At 41.5% G+C, this 16,221-nt stretch overlaps 1 protein-coding gene across 2 annotated transcripts in view; it reads left to right on the forward strand.

The window, feature by feature from the left end:
- The window catches only part of LOC110487656 (histone-lysine N-methyltransferase 2B), a 91,323-nt gene that overhangs the window by 10,115 nt on the left and 64,987 nt on the right, over positions 1-16,221 (forward strand). For both annotated transcript variants that reach the window (XM_036971712.1, XM_036971714.1), the window contains exons 2-4: positions 9,587-9,653; positions 9,835-11,379; positions 12,328-12,557. In XM_036971712.1, coding sequence (XP_036827607.1) covers positions 9,587-9,653; positions 9,835-11,379; positions 12,328-12,557 — 1,842 coding nt within the window. The remainder of the gene's footprint in view (positions 1-9,586; positions 9,654-9,834; positions 11,380-12,327; positions 12,558-16,221) is intronic.

Genomic DNA, 16,221 nt, shown 5'->3' on the forward strand with positions numbered 1-16,221 from the left:
GTCAAGAGACTGGACATTGGCGAGAAGGGGGATCATGGGGTTTTACAGTGTGACATCATGTAGTTCCGAATAAACTGATGCAATCCTTTGGAGGAGACTTTAGTCACATTGAAAGTTGTCTGCTGCCTGTGGGTACCCCAGACAGCTCTACGCACTCACCAGCTGTGGAGTACAGCAGTAGCATGGTCTCGCTGACAGGGTCCCTCTGATTCTGACTGAGATTTACCATTACCATAGTGTGAAGATGGATCTGAGCATAGAAGTGTACCTTGCACAAGGCAGTACTATCTGTGCTGATTGGTAGATGGTTCACATTTAAGAGAATGGCAAAATGTTCAATTTTTAGTCATACTTCATATAGCAGAGATTCTGTGTTAGATCTTTACTTTTAAATGGCCTACCAGGATTAATTGGCATATGTTATACTGTAACTGTAGAGCAATTCACATGTTCATTTGATTGGTGAGTGCTGACTATATTTAGGTTTGGAATCGTATGCAGGCTATTCATTGATTCAATGCTATAGTTCGAACTCACCTTTTCATTTAATAATGTTATCTTAGGGAAGAGCAAACATATTAATTTGTCTAGTATGAATATTAGACTGAACTGTCTGACAGAACCCTTTTAAAATGTGTATTGAAGCAAAATACTACTGATTAACTTGTCAAGATGTAATGAGTAATTAGTAATGAACTAGATGAATACATTTCCATCAAAGGGCCCATGAACACCAATATGAAGTTCATAGGCGCATATGAAATTGGGTGTCATACAAGAGAAGTGTATTTTTGGGAAGAAAAACAAACGTAACAGATGGAGAAGGGGATCTTAGAAACCTTAAGACTTTCTGGTAGATGTTATCAGAAATACATCAAAACACACTGTTGAAGTACTGCCAACTAATATCCACACTTATATTTCGTTTTTGGAGAAATTGTTTTAGCTTCCTGTAAATTCCATAGTAAGGTCATCCTGAGTATTAAACTAAATAGCTCATTTCCTAATTGAACTACTTCCATATTTACCTGGAATGTGTGTATTTTGAAGTATAGACTACGTTTTCCTTTCTTTTTTCCAAATGTAATGTTACTGTTGCTATAAGGTAGGATATGAAGTCTCAAAATAAGGCTTTTCAGTCAACCAGATTTCATAGCTTTTGGCAATGTCTCACATAACTTGTTTTGGTACTCCCCCTGTGTTTCTGACCAATTCAGAAGGTTAATGAAACAATATCAAACACATTTTAGTTCATTGAGGGCTAGTATAGGATTGTACAATCTAGATGTTGACCGATTTTATGATTTTCTTTGATACCGATACCGATTTATTGGAGTACCAAAAAAAGCCGATACCGATTTAATTGGCCAATTTTTTTCTTTCTTTTTTAACATTTTATTTATTTGTAATAATGACAATTACAACAATACTGAATGAACACTTATTTTAACGTAATATAATGCATCAATAAAAATCTATTTTTAAAAATAATGAAACGTTCAATTTGGTTTAAAGAATGCAAAAACAAAGTGTTGGATAAGTAAAAGTGCAATATGTGCCATGTAAAAAAGCTAACGTTTAAGTTCCTTGCTCAGAACATGAGAACATATGAAAGTTGGTGGTTCCTTTTAACATGAGTCTTCAATATTCCAAGGTAAGAGGTTTTAAGTTGTAGTTAATATAGTATTTATAGGACTATTTCTCTCTATACCATTTGTATTTCATATACCTTTGACTATTGGATGTTCTTATAGGCACTTTAGTTTTGCCAGTGTAACAGTATAGCTTCCGTCCCCCTCCTCACCCCTACCTGGGCTCGAACCAGGAACACATCGACAACAGCCACACTCGAAGCAGCGTTACCCATCGCTCCACAAAAGCCGCGGCCATTGCAGAGCAAGGGGAATAACTACTCCAAGTCTCAGAGCGAGTGACGTTTGAAACGCTATTAGCGCGCACCCCGCTATCTAGCTAGCCATTTCACATCGGTTACACCAGCCATTAGGCTGATAGGCTTGAAGTCATAAACAGCGCTGTTCTTGCGAAGAGCTGTTGGCGAGATGCACGAAAGTGCTGTTTGAATGAATGCGTACGAGCCTGCTGCTACCTACCATCGCTCAATCAGACTGCTCTATCAAATCATAGACTTAGTTATAACACACATACGAGCCTTTGATCATTAATATGGTCGAATCCGGAAACTATAATTTCGAAAACAAAACGTTTATTCTTTCAGTGAACTATGGAACCTTTCCATATTTTGTCGAACGGGTGGCAACCCTAAGTCTAAATATTGTTGTTGCATTGCACAACCTTCAATGTTATGTCATAATTACGTAAAATTCGGGCAAATTAGTTCGCAATGAGCCAAGCTGCCCAAACTGTTGCATATACCCTGACACTGCGTGCAATGAATGCAAGAAAAGTGACACAATTTCACCTGGTTAATATTGCCTGCTAACCTGGATTTCTTTTAGCTAAATATGCAGGTTTAAAAATATATATTTTAAGAAAGGCATTGGTGTTTATGGTTAGGCACAGTTGTCAAACGATTGTGCTTTTTTCGCAAATGTGCTTTTGTTAAATCATCCCCCAGCGTTGCATTGATTATATGCAACGCAGGACACGCTAGATAAACTAGTAATATCATCAACCATGTGTAGTTATAACTAGTGATTATGATTGATTGTTTTTTTATAGGATAAGTTTAATGCTAGCTAGCAACTTACCTTGGCTTCTACTGCATTCACGTAGCAGGTGGTTATAGCGTTGGACTAGTTAACTGTAAGGTTGCAAGATTAGATCGGCCATTCCGATTAATCAGTCGACCTCTACTAGATTGTACTAAAGATGGAACACTGATTTGAACAGGCAGTTTCACATCCGTCATGTTTTAGAAAAGTTATTGTAGATGCGTTTCGAGTAAGATTGTATGCAAACTTTTTCAGGGGTGTAAAAATACTTTAAAGTACTACTTAAGTAGTTGTTTTGGTTATCTGTACTTTACAATTTATATTTGTACATTATTTTTTGTATTTTTTTTTACCCCTTTTTCTCTCCCCAATTTCGGGATATCCAGTTGGTAGTTAATCTTGTCCCATCGCTGCAACTCCCGTATGGACTCGGGAAAGGCGAAGGTCGAGAGCTGTGTGTCCTCCGAAACACGACCCGCCAAGCCGCACTGCCTCTTGATACCATGCTCGCTTAAACCAGAAGCCAGCCGTACCAATGGGTCGGAGGAAACACTGTACACCGGACGACCGTGTCACCATGCATTGCTACCGGACCACCACAGGAGTTGCTCGATAGCAATGGGACAAGGACAACCCGGTCGGCCAAAACCTCCCCTTACCTGGACGATGCTGGGCCAATTGTGTGCCGCCTCATGGGTCTCCTGGTAGCAAGACAGCCTGTGATCAAACCAGGAACTGTAGTGACGCAGCTAGCACTGCGATGCAGTGCCTTAGACTGCTGCGCCACTCGGAAGGCCCTACTATTTATATTTTACTTCTACATTCCTAAAGAAAATGATGTACTTTTTACTCCAAACATTTTCCCTGACACTCAAGTGCTCGTTACATTTTGAATGCTTAGCAGGACAGGAAAATGGTGTAATTCACACACTTATCAAGAGAACATCCCTGGTCATCTCTACTGCTTCTGATCTGGCAGACTAACTAAACACATGCTTTCTTTGTAAATGATTTCTGAGTGTGGCTATCTGTAAAAAAAAAAAACAAGAATGGTGCTGTCTGGTTAGCTTAATATAAGGAATTTGAAAAAAAGTATTTGAAACCAAATACTTTTACTCAAGTTGGATTTTACTGGGTGACTTTTACTTGAGTCAACTTGAAAAGAAAATATATTTTACTCCAGTATGACAACTGGAGAACAAATGAGTACCCCCCCCCCCCCCCCCCCCCCCCCCACTCAGTACTTGTGCTAAGTGTAACAGATGTGTCCGTTATGGACGCATCATAACATGATCATGGACTTGCTAATCAGCATGAGCATCACTGCATAACGCGATCATGATATAAATGTTCATGCACTTCCTACTGCTTCCGAAGTGTGTTTGTTAATTATCAAAGTTTATTTGTCACGTGCGCTGAATACAACAGGTATTCTCACCTTACAGTGAAATGCTTACTTACAGGCTTTAACCAATAGTGCAAAAAGGTGTTAGGTGAACAATATATACAGTAGCGAGGCTATATACAGACACCGGTTAGTCAGACTGATTGCGGTATTATGTAGATATGGTTAAAGTAACTATGCATCTATGATAAACAGAGTAGGCAGTAGTGTGAAAGAGGGGTTGGCGGGTGGCAGAACACAATGCAGATAGCCCAGTTTATATAGCTGAACTCGTATAGGCAAGTAGTTTGGCCTGCAATTTATCCCAATAAATCTAGAGACTTCCTTAGATTTCGAGCACCAGCTGTTTACAAATATGCAAATATACAAATATATGGGGTGTTTGTAGAATGTCCTGTGCGTCCTCCTTGTTGTAGAAAAAATCTTTGTCCAATCCGAGGTGAGTGATCACTGTCCTGATATCCAGAAGCTCTTTTTTTTGCCGTAATATACTTTTGCAGACACATTATGTACACTGCTCCAAAAAATAAAGGGAACACTAAAATAACACATCCTAGATCTGAATGAATGAAATATTCAAATTAAATACTTTTTTTCTTTACATAGTTGAATGTGCTGACAACAAAATCACACAAAATATTATCAATGGAAATGTGCTGTTTCCTGAAGTCCACAATCATCTCCTTTTGTTTTGTTGACGTTGAGTGCAAGGTTATTTTCCTGACACCACACTCCGAGGGCCCTCGCCGCCTCCCTGTAGGCCGGCTCGTCGTTGTTGGTGATCAAGCCAACCACTGTAGAGTCGTCTGCAAACTTGATGATTGAGTTCAAGGTGTGCATGGCCACGCAGTCATGGGTGAACAGGGAGTACAGGAGAGGGCTGAGAAAGCACCCTTGTGGGGCCCCAGTGTTGAGGATCAGTGGGGTGGAGATGTTGTTTCCTACCCTCACCACCTGGGGTCGTCCCGTGAAAGTCAGGACCCAGTTGCACAGGGCGGGTTCGAAACCCGGGGTCTCGTGCTTATTGACGAGTTTGGAGGGTACTATGGTGTTGTATGCTGAGCTATTGTCAATGAACAGCATTCTTACATAGGTATTCCTCTTGTCCAAATGGGTTAGGGCAGTGTGTGTCGTCTGTGGACCTATTGGGGCGGTAGGCAAATTGGAGTGGGTCTAGAGTGTCAGGTAGGGTGGAGGTGAGTGCTATGGGGCGATAGTCATTTTGCTCAGTTACCTTAGCTTTCTTGGGAACAGGAACAATGGTGGCCCTCTTGAAGCATGTAGGAACAGCAGACTGGGATAAGGATTGATTGAATATGTCTGTAAACACACCAGCCAGCTGGTCTGCGCATGCTCTGGGGACGCGGCTAGGGATGCAGCTTTGCGAGGGTTGACACGTTTAAACGTTTTCCTCGCGATTACTGCGGCGAAGGAGAGCCCGCAGGTTTTGGTAGCGGGCCGTGTCGTCGGCACTGTATTGTCCTCCAAAGCGAGCAAAGAATCTGTTTTAGTTTGTCTGGGAGCAAGACATCATTGTCTTGCTCCTACTCCTACCATGTCACAACACAACTGATTGGCTCAAATGCATGATGAAGGAAAGAAATTCCACAAATGAACTTTTAACAAGGCACACTTGTTAATTGAAATGCATTCCAGGTGACTACCTCATGAAGCTGGTTGAGAGAATGCCAAGAGTGTGCAACGCTGTCATCAAGGCAAAGGGTACTTTGAAGAACCTCAAATATAAAATATATTTTGATTTAACACTTTTTTTTGGTTACAACATGAGTTTGTGTTATTTCATAGTTTTGATGTACTATATTCTACATTGTAGAATAAGTAAAGACATTCCTAAAAACCCTTCAATGAGTAGTTGCGTCCAAACCTTTGACTGGTACTGTATATTAGTGCTTTCGGGAAGTATTCAGACCCCTTGACTTTTTCCACATTTTGTTAGGTTACAACTTTTGTTTTTATACATTTGCTAATATCAATGTTTTTCATTATGGGATAATTATATGTAGATTGCTGAGGATTTAAAAAAATTGTAATCCATTTTAGAATAAATGCTGTTACGCAACAAAATGTGGAAAAAGTCAAGGGGTCTGAATACTTTCTGAGGGCAATGTGTGTGTGTCCCATGGCCCTGGTGGTACTGTATAACATTAGATCCAATTAATTTTGGTAGCTCTCGTGGTCAACCCCAAAACAAATTATTTTGCAACACGATTCATGGTTGACCCTATACAGTCAATGGGTGAATCGGCTGCTGTCTTTAACTGAAAAGAAAATCTATAAAAAGAAAATAAACTAAGTATAGTGTAAAACAACATTCTATTGGTTGAATGATTTAGTGTTTCCATCTGACTCCATTCCTCACTTAAACCTCATGTAAAGTGATGTGCTCTACAATACATGTCTTGTTTGTCTCTCTACAAGCAGACTCTCTCTCTCTCTCTCTCTCTACTCTCAGCCCATCTGATGGACTGTTTCCACCTTCCCCCACCGTTCGCCAAATAAATCTGAATGCTGGAACCCTGAGCCTGAGCAGGTGTGGCTGGACAATAAAAGGATTCGTTCTTAAAGGGGAAAACTGTTCAAGGGTGTAGACTTTCACTAGACACTGCATACCCATTTGATTCTTGAAGGAAATAAGTTATAAATGCTTGGACTTTTTTCCCCCCATTTAGAACCAAACATAGGCCTGATCACTGTATAGCACCAGCACATGGTTAAAACGTATAATTTGTATATATTGGTGGGCCAGTCCTTGCAGCCAAAGCTCCTATAGGTTTATGGTCATTGCTATCTGGGAACCTTGGGATGTCCCTACCCTAAACCATAACCCTTATCCTAAACTTACACACAACCAAATCTCTTACCTATCCTTAACCGTTTTAAATGTAAACTTCTTTGGGTTAGGGACGTCTAAAGGATCCTCAAGGGCATGGACCGTATGTTTATCATCTGAGAGCTGTATCCATGAATCCTGGGCAGGAGACACCCGATAAGAGACTGGTATGAGACAGAGTGTGGCCTGATCTTAAAATTAGGAATTATATTATTTTGACAGCATGACAATAGATTGCAGAAAATAGTTAGCTCTAGGAAGAGTCTTGGTGTTTCCAAACTTCTTCAATTTAAGAATGATGGAGGCCACTTTGTTCTTGAAGACCTTCAATGCTGCAGAAATGTTTTTGTACCCTTCCCCATATCTGTGCCTTGACACAATCCTGTCTCTGAGCTCTAGTGACAATTCCTTTTACCTCATGTTTTGGTTTTTAGCTCCGACAATGTACTGTCAACTGTGGGACCTTATATACAGGTGTGTTCATCTCCAAATCATGTCCAATCAATTGAATTGACCACAGGTGGACTCCAAATTGTAGAAACATCTCAAGGATGATCAATTTAAACAGGATGCACCTGAGCTCAATTTTGATTCTCATAGCAAAGGGTCTGAATACTTATTTATACAAGGTATTTTCTCTTTTTATAAATTTATGGGGTATTGTGTTTGAGGGGAAAGCATTTTTAATTTTAGAAGGCTGTAACGTAACAAAGTCAAGGGGTCTGAGTGCACTGTACACATGTATAGTACCAGTCAAAAGTTTGGACACACCTACTCATTCAAGGGTTTGTCTTTATTTTGACTGTTTTCATTGTAGAATAATAGTAAAGACATCAAAACTATGAAATAACACACATGGAATCATGTAGTAACCAAAGTGTTAAACAAATCAAAATCTATTTTAGATTCTTCAAAGTAGCCACCCTTTGCCTTGATGACAGCTTTGCACACTCTTGGCATTCTCTCAACCAGCTTCACCTGGAATGCTTTTCCAATAGTCTTGAAGGAGTTCCCACAAATGCTGATCACTGCTTTATTTTTAATTTTTATGAGAAACACTTGAATGGACACCTACTCAATCTTTTGACTGGTACCGTACATGTAAGGGATAAACACTGACGTACATTAGTTCCAGATAATATATGGAACGGAGACGTTTATCCTGCTTATTCCACGATTGCCAAATAAAACAAGTGCACATTTACTGTTAATCTCAATTAAAACGTGATTGTTAACATTTTTGATAAGTTAATTCGTAATTATATTTTATCCACCTGAACTTTGTTAGGTTGCTAGAGAAGTTAGGTTGTTGAGAAGTGGACTTGTTATTCATTGTATTTGTTTGTTTGATTGCTAGGCAAGCTGGCAATGTTCTTATTGCTCGCTCGCTTGCTTGCTTACTAGCAGTCGCGTCAACTCTGCAGATGGATGCAACTTCTTCAATGTTATTCTGTTTTTTTTAAGCTGCTTTCCAGTGAAATGTATTTGGATGCATCCATGCTACATACATACATAGTGCCTGTTGATGGATGACACCCACACAAAGTACATTTCATCGATTTTAAATAGAAGTTTGAAAATGAATGTATTTTTTATGTTTGCCTTTCATAGTTCGGTTCATAGCTTCTATTACTACAGCACCTACATTAAATGAATATTACTACCTACATTAATATGTTTTTAGTAGTTGTGGGTGAGGGGGTAGAATTGTGTGAATTTGGGCCATTGCTGGGCTGATTCTCACTTGTGCTACCTTGTTTACAGAGGGAGGGACCTGATCCTAGATCAGCACTCCTCCTCTGAGATGCTTTCTGAATAGTAAAGTAAAAATACATGTTTTGTCTTACCTGTGTGTATGGTCTGATATACCACGGCTCTCTGCCAATCAGGGCTTGAACTCTCTGCCAGTTCAGGGCTTGAACCACCCAGTTTGTAAGTAGCTTTATACACTCTCTCAGTAAAGCTTCTTGTATATCACCCAGATCTTTGGCATCTGTCTATTTTCCTCTTCTAAATCTTGTCAGTTTTAACTCCCAGTAAAAAATGTAGTCTGGCCCTGATATCGTTTCTGCAGTTTTTTTGTCACACAGCTTGCCCTCGGTTAGTGAGCTGATTGCAGTTTACTGAGTAGAGATTTTTTTTTGCCTTGCTATTTTTTATAGTTGTCTTTTTCTTACACATCCTCAACTTCCGGTAATGCTGTAGAATAGGATTCAGATCTCTATTTATGAACAGTGTACATTTCATGATGGCCTGTATTTTCTGCTGAAGTGGAGTTTGATCAATGATCACACTTTGCATTTGTACTAGCCTAGACCTAATTGAAATTACACATGTCCATTTGCAGTTATCCACCACTACATTTTGAATCCTGATCTCTCAAACCAGTTCAGTGTGATGGTTTGTAAACAGATATCACCTGGGCTGCTGTCCATGGATTCATCTGATCCCAACCCTGTGATTTAAGATCAATTAGGGCTAAACATTTTAATTATTATTTGTTAAGAAATATACATTGGCTGATTTATTAGGCCTTGTGTGGTGTACCTGCTAAGTATTTGTGTAGCCTATTGTGGTTGTTAGGGTCAGTATTACATTTTTTGTTAAACACATTCCTACCCTGTTTTCCTGTGTTAGGATGAGGATTTCTCTGGGTTTGGGACGGAATACCCGCCTACACTCTCAGCACGCAATATCTCTAAAAGTAAGTAGGCTAATGAGGAACAGTAATGTGAGATCACCTGTGCTCAGGAATTATCTATTTCTAGCATAAATATGCAGTAGCCTTCATATTGCTTTGGTAGCATACCTGATAATATGCATGATCAAGTTATTGTCTGACATTAGTCTATTTGTATTAAGACATGTTTCCCTCTTGTTTCTAGGCAGTCCTTTCCAATCATCATTATTGAAGCCAAAAAAGCCTCCCCTAGCTCCAGAACTTACAGCAAAGCTTAAGAAAAGTGCAGGCAAGGTCTCTGAAGAAGAGGTTGGAGAGGGTCAGGAAGAAAATGCTGTGAAACCCAAAATAATTGCCAAACTGGCAGCCCAAAATAAATCCATCAGTTCGGGGGTTAAGTCTATAAGAAAGCAGGCTACTGGGACAAAGGCCTCAAAAAGCAAGGGCAGTGAGAAATCAGATGGCTCTGACTGGGGAAGAAAAGCAGTGGAATCGTCTTCAACAGCCAGAAAGAGGAACAGGCAAGAACAAACAACTAAGTTAGGCTCAGGGTCCAGCATAGTCCGACCCCAAACCAGCAGAAACAAGCAGGGTAAACTGGTGTGGACCCTGACAGTGGTCAAAGGCAAAGGGAAGACTTCCAAGGTCAAAGAGGCTGGGGAGGTAACAGCAGACGATAGTGAAACAGACATAGTTAAGCCACAGAGGTCTGGGAAGAGGAGAAAAGGATCTCAGCAAGGGGACAAGGTTGAAGCTCAGTCTAGAAATGGACAGAAGACCACGAATCCCCACACAGCCTCTCAAGGAGTAGCACTGTCTCCTAAACCTGTGAATAAGCAGCAGAGGGATAGGGTGTCCAGGGGAAATGGGGATTCCTCTGAGGTTGGTGCTGAGCTGTGTCAGGAGCCAGCAATAACCCTGGAAAGAAAGAAACCAGCACCATATAAGCGTAAGTCCATATTTGGCTTCAGGAGGAAGCCCAGTAATGTGCAGAAGCTTCGTCCGCCAGATTCTGTCGTGAAAGGCTTTCGTCGTAAGGTTGTCTTCGACACCTACGTGCCAGAGTCGCTTCCAACCCCAGTGAAGCAGGCGGGACAGGAGGCGCAGTGGGAGAGAACCGGGACAGAGGGCAAGCCTGTCCTGTCCCCTGGAGTGATCCAGCAAGGAGGCAGCAGTAACATCTCCTTGCCTGTGGTGAGCGCCAGGTCTTCACGTGTCATTAAGGCACCCAAGAGGTTCCTCCATGACGAGATCATATCCTTGCCTAGGGGATCCCCGAAAAAAAAGTGCCAATACAAGATGGAGAAGGATGCCATGAGCCTATCCTTTTATGATTCAGACAATGATGACATTGACAACTTGTCTCAAATTCCAGGTCAAAATGAGTTCAAACCTGAAGTTGACGGCTCAACTGGTAAAAAAACACTTAAGACCAGCCTTTCCTCAAGCCCAGGCTCATCCCACCTTGAGGTCTACGAGAGACTCAAGAAGCTGACCCTCAGCCTGGCCCAGAAGAAGAAGAAAGGCCTTAGTGCTGCTGATGGTGAAACCACAGAAGAAGTCCAGGAGTACCTAAGTTTGACCTCGCCGGTTAGGAAGGGGGGGAGGTCCAAGCTGAAGATGGAGGACCTCAACTCTCCTGGGGTTGTGAGGAAACTGGCGGTGCTAGTCAGTAACGATGCTGCTGCATCTCAAGCTGCTTCATCTGAGACTCTGGAGGAGGCAGCAAATGACAGAGAAAATGTCCAAGGTAAGGCCTTTTCTGTGCTCTGATAAATGTATTAGTTCCTATCGATCCATTAAGCAAACATCTATTTTCTTATTCCAGAAAATTCTTTGGACTGATTTTAAAGTAGAATTCTTAGATGTTGTTCGGAAAGTATTCAGACCCCTTCCACTTTTCCACATTTTGTTACGTTACAGCATTATTCTAAAATTGATTACATTTTTAAAAATCCTCATCAATCAATCGGAATACCCCACAATGACAAAGTGAAAACAGGTTTTTAGACATTTTAGCAAATTTATAAAATATAAAAAACAGATACCTTATTTACATAAGTATTCAGACCCTTTATATTCAGACAACGCAGGACTGTCTTCGGGACAAGTCTCAATGTCCTTGAGTGGGCCAGCCAGAGCACGGACTTGATCCCCATCTAACAAATCTGGAGAGACCTGAAAATAGCTGTGCAGTGACGATCCACATCCAACGTGGCAGAGCTTGAGAGGATCTGCAAAGAAGAATGGGAGAAACTCCCCAAATACAGGTTTTCCAAGCTTGTAGCATCATACCCAAAAAGTATATCTAGGCTGCAATCGCTGCCAAAGGTGCTTCAACAAAGTACAAAGTAAAGGGTCTGATTACTTATGTAAATGGTATATTTCAGTTTTGCAAACATTTAAAAAACTTTATTTGCTTTGTCATTATGAGGTATTGTGTGTAGATTGATGAGGGCGGAAAACATTTTAATCCATTGTATAATATAAGGCTCTAATGTAACAGTGGAAAAAGTCAAGGGGTCTGAATTCTACATATTCTCATAGGATGGAGCAGTATAGCTTGCAGTGTTGCTTGCCAGAGGGCTCTGGTAAAAAGTAGTGCACAATATAGGGAATAAGTTGCCATTTGCAGGTTTGATGTCAGCCTTTGCAAATTAGTTAGCGGGACGGACACTTGCCTGATTCTTCTCCCCAGGGTCGGAGGCTGCTGCTGACAATGATTACGAAGGAGAAAGCCAGGCTGATGATGGGGTGGTGGTGGAACAGGGGGGCACCAGCCATCAGAGCAACCTCACCAGCATCAACAAGAGGATGTTCCATCTGCTGAAGAGGGCCAAGGTCCAACTCATTGAGATCGGCCAGCTGAAGAGAGCCAGGCTGCAGCTTGTAAAGATCGACCAAGAAAAACCAATGAAGTCATCACAGGTGAGAATCGGTGACCTTGATTTACCCTGTCTGCGTCCCAAATGGCACCCTATTCTCTAAATTGTGGCCTATGGGCTCTGGTCAAAAGTAGCTTCTGGGCCTGAGTAACAGGCAGTTTATTTTGGGCACGTCATTCATCTGAATTTCCAAATACTGCCCCCTGTCACTAAAAAGTTAAGTATCTCCAATTCAAAATTAAGTCTAGAATCGGCTTCCTATTTCGCAACAAAGCATCTTTCACTCATGCTGCCAAACACCCTCGTAAAACTGACCATCAGACCAATCCTCGATTTCGGTGATGTTATTTACAAAATAGCCTCCAACACAGTGCCATCCGTTTTGTCACCAAAGCCACATATACTACCCACCACTGCAACCTGTACGCTCTCGTTTGCTGGCCCTCGCTTCATACTCGTCGCCAAACCCGCTGGCTCCAGGTCATCTACAAGTCTTTGCTAGGTAAAGCCCTGCCTTATCTCAGCTCACTGGTTACCATAGCAGCACCCACCCGTAGCATGCGCTCCAGCAGGTATATCTCGCTGGTCACCCCCAAAGCCAATTATTCCTTTGGCTGCCTTTCCTTCCGTTTCTCTGCTGCCAATGACTGGAATGAACTGCAAAAATCACTGAAGCTGGAGACTCATATCTCCCTCACTAACTTTAAGCACCAGCTGTCAGAGCAGCTTACAGATCACTGCACCTGTACATAGTCCATCCAACTACCTCATCCCCATACTGTATTTATTTATTTATCTTGCTCCTTTGCACCCCAGTATCTCTACTTGCACATTCATCTTCTGCACATCTACCATTCTAGTGTTTAATTGCTATATTGTAATTACTTCGCCACCACGGCCTATTTATTGCCTTACCTCCCTTATCCTACCCCATTTGCACACACTGTGTATAGACTTTTTCTACTCTGTTATTGACTGTATGTTTATTCCATGTGTAACTCTGTTGTATGTGTCGAACTGCTTTGCTTTATCTTGGCCAGGTCGCAGTTGTAAATGAGAACTTGTTCTCAACTAGTTTACCTGGTTAAATAAAGGTGAAATAAAAAAAAATATCCAACACAACACTGCATTCAAGATATAAAGTGAATGTCTTTGCCAAATGTATTTGCAGTTCAGTGCTTATTCTCTACATGCTTCCTCCTTTTCACTCTGTCATTTAGGTTAGTATTGTGGAGTACCTACAATGTTGATTTATCCTCTATTTTCAATTATCACAGACATCAAACTATAACTGTTTTGGTCACCATTGGCCTCATGGTGAAATCCCTGAGCGGTTTCCATTGAGACACCAACCAAAGTGTAATTAATAACTTCACCATGCTCAAAGGGATATTCAATGTCAGATTTATATTTTGTTTTTACCCATCTACCAAATAGATGGCCTAGAATAAAAAATAAAAAGTAAGTCAGTATCTGGTGTGGCCACCAGCTGCATTAAGTACTGCAGTGCATCTCTTCCTCATGGACTGCACCAGATTTGCCAGTTCTTGCTGTGAGATGTTACCCCACGCTTCCACCATGGTCCAGGAACTATAGGGTCATGCTATAGGGTACATTTCTTGGGGGAATGGCCCTAGCCCTCACTGTCCGATCCAACAGGTCTCGGACATGCTCAATGGGATTGAGATCCTGGCTCTTCGCTGGCCATGGCAGAACACTGACATTCCTGTCTTGCAGGAAATCACTCACAGAACGAGCAGTATGGCTGGTGGCATTGTCATGCTATAGGGTCATGTCAGGATGAGCCTGCAGGAAGGGTACCACATGAGGGAGGAGGGTGTCTTCACTGTAACGCACAGCATTGAGATTGCCTGCAAGGACAACAAGCTCAGTCCGAAGATGCTGTGACACACCGCCTCAGACCATTATGGACCCTCCACCTCCAAATCGATCCCGCTCCAGAGTACAGGCCTCGGTTTAGCGCTCATTCCTTTGACGATAATTGCGAATCCGACCATCATCCCTGGTGAGACAAAACCGCGACTTGTCAGTGAAGAGCACTTTTTTCCCAGTCCTGTCTGGTCCATCTACGGTGGGTTTGTGCCCATCGGTGACTTTGTTGTCGGTGGTGTCTGCCTTTACAACAGGCCTTACAAGCCCTCAGTCCAGCCTCTCTCAGCCTATTGCGGATAGTCTGAACACTGATGGAGGGATTGTGCGTTCCTGGTGTAACTTGGGCACTTGTTGTTGCTGTCCTGTACCTGTCCCGCAGGTGTGATGTTTGGATGTACCGATCCTATGCAGGTGTTGTTACTAGAGGTCGACCGATTATGCTTTTTCAACACCGATACCGAATTAAAAAAAAGCCGGTACCAATTAATCGGACAATTTTTTAAAAATGTTATTTAAAAAAAAAATGTTTTTATTTCTTTATTCGTAATAATGACAATTACAACAATACTGAATTAACACTTATTTTAACTTAATATAATACATCAATAAAATCAATTTAGCCTCAAGTAAATAATGAAACATGTTCAATTTGGTTTAAATAATGCAAAAACAAAGTGTTGGAGAAGAAAGTAAAAGTGCAATATGTGCTATGTAAGAAAGCTAACGTTTCAGTTCCTTGCTCAGAACATGAGAACATATGAAAGCTGGTGGTTCCTTTTAACATGAGTCTTCAATATTCCAAGGTAAGAGGTTTTAGATGAGTTATTATAGGAATTATAGAACTGTTTCCCTCTATACCATTTGTATTTCATTAACCTTTGACTATTGGATGTTCTTATAGGCACTTTAGTATTGCCCGTGTAACAGTATAGCTTCCGTCCCTCTCCTCACTCCTCCCTGGGCTCGAACCAGCAACACAATGACAACAGCCACCATCGAAGCAGCGTTACCCATGCAGAGCAAGGGGAACAAATACTAGAAGGCTCAGAGCGAGTGACATTTGAAATGCTATTAGCGAGCGCTAACTAGAGCCATTTCACTTCGGCTACACCAGCCTCATCTCGGGAGTTGATAGTCTTGAAGTCATAAACAGCGCAACGCTTGAAGCACAACGAAGAGCTGCTGGCAAAACGCACAAAAGTGCTGTTTGAATGAATGCTTACGAGCCTGCTTCTGCCTACCACCGCTCAGTCAGATACTTAGATACTTGTATGCTCAGTCAGAATATATGCAACGCAGGACACGCAAGATAATATCTAGTAATATCAACCATGTGTAGTTAACTAGTGATTATGATTGATTGTTTTTTTTTATAAGTTTAATGCTAGCTAGCAACTTACCTTGGCTTACTGCATTCGCGTAACAGGCAGTCTCCTTGTGGAGTGCAACGAGAGAGAGGCAGGTCGTTATTGCGTTGGACTAGTTCACTGTAAGGTTGCAAGATTAGATCCCCTGAGCTGACAAGGTTCAGGGGCAGAACAACAGAATTTCACAAGGCAGTTAACCCACCGTTCCTAGGCCGTCATTGAAAATAAGAATGTGTTCTTTAACTGACTTGCCTAATTAAATAAAGGTATACCAACAAAAAAAAACGGCAAATCGTTGCCCAAAAATACAGATTTCCGATTGTTATGAAAACTTGAAATCGGCCCTAATTAATCGGCCATTCCGATTGAATCGGTCGACCTCTAGTTGTTACACATGGTCTGACACTGCGAGGACGATCAGCTGTCCGTCCTGTCTCTCTGTAGCGC

The sequence above is a fragment of the Oncorhynchus mykiss genome, chromosome 32 (genome assembly GCF_013265735.2).
Source record: "Oncorhynchus mykiss isolate Arlee chromosome 32, USDA_OmykA_1.1, whole genome shotgun sequence".
Taxonomy (NCBI): domain Eukaryota; kingdom Metazoa; phylum Chordata; class Actinopteri; order Salmoniformes; family Salmonidae; genus Oncorhynchus; species Oncorhynchus mykiss.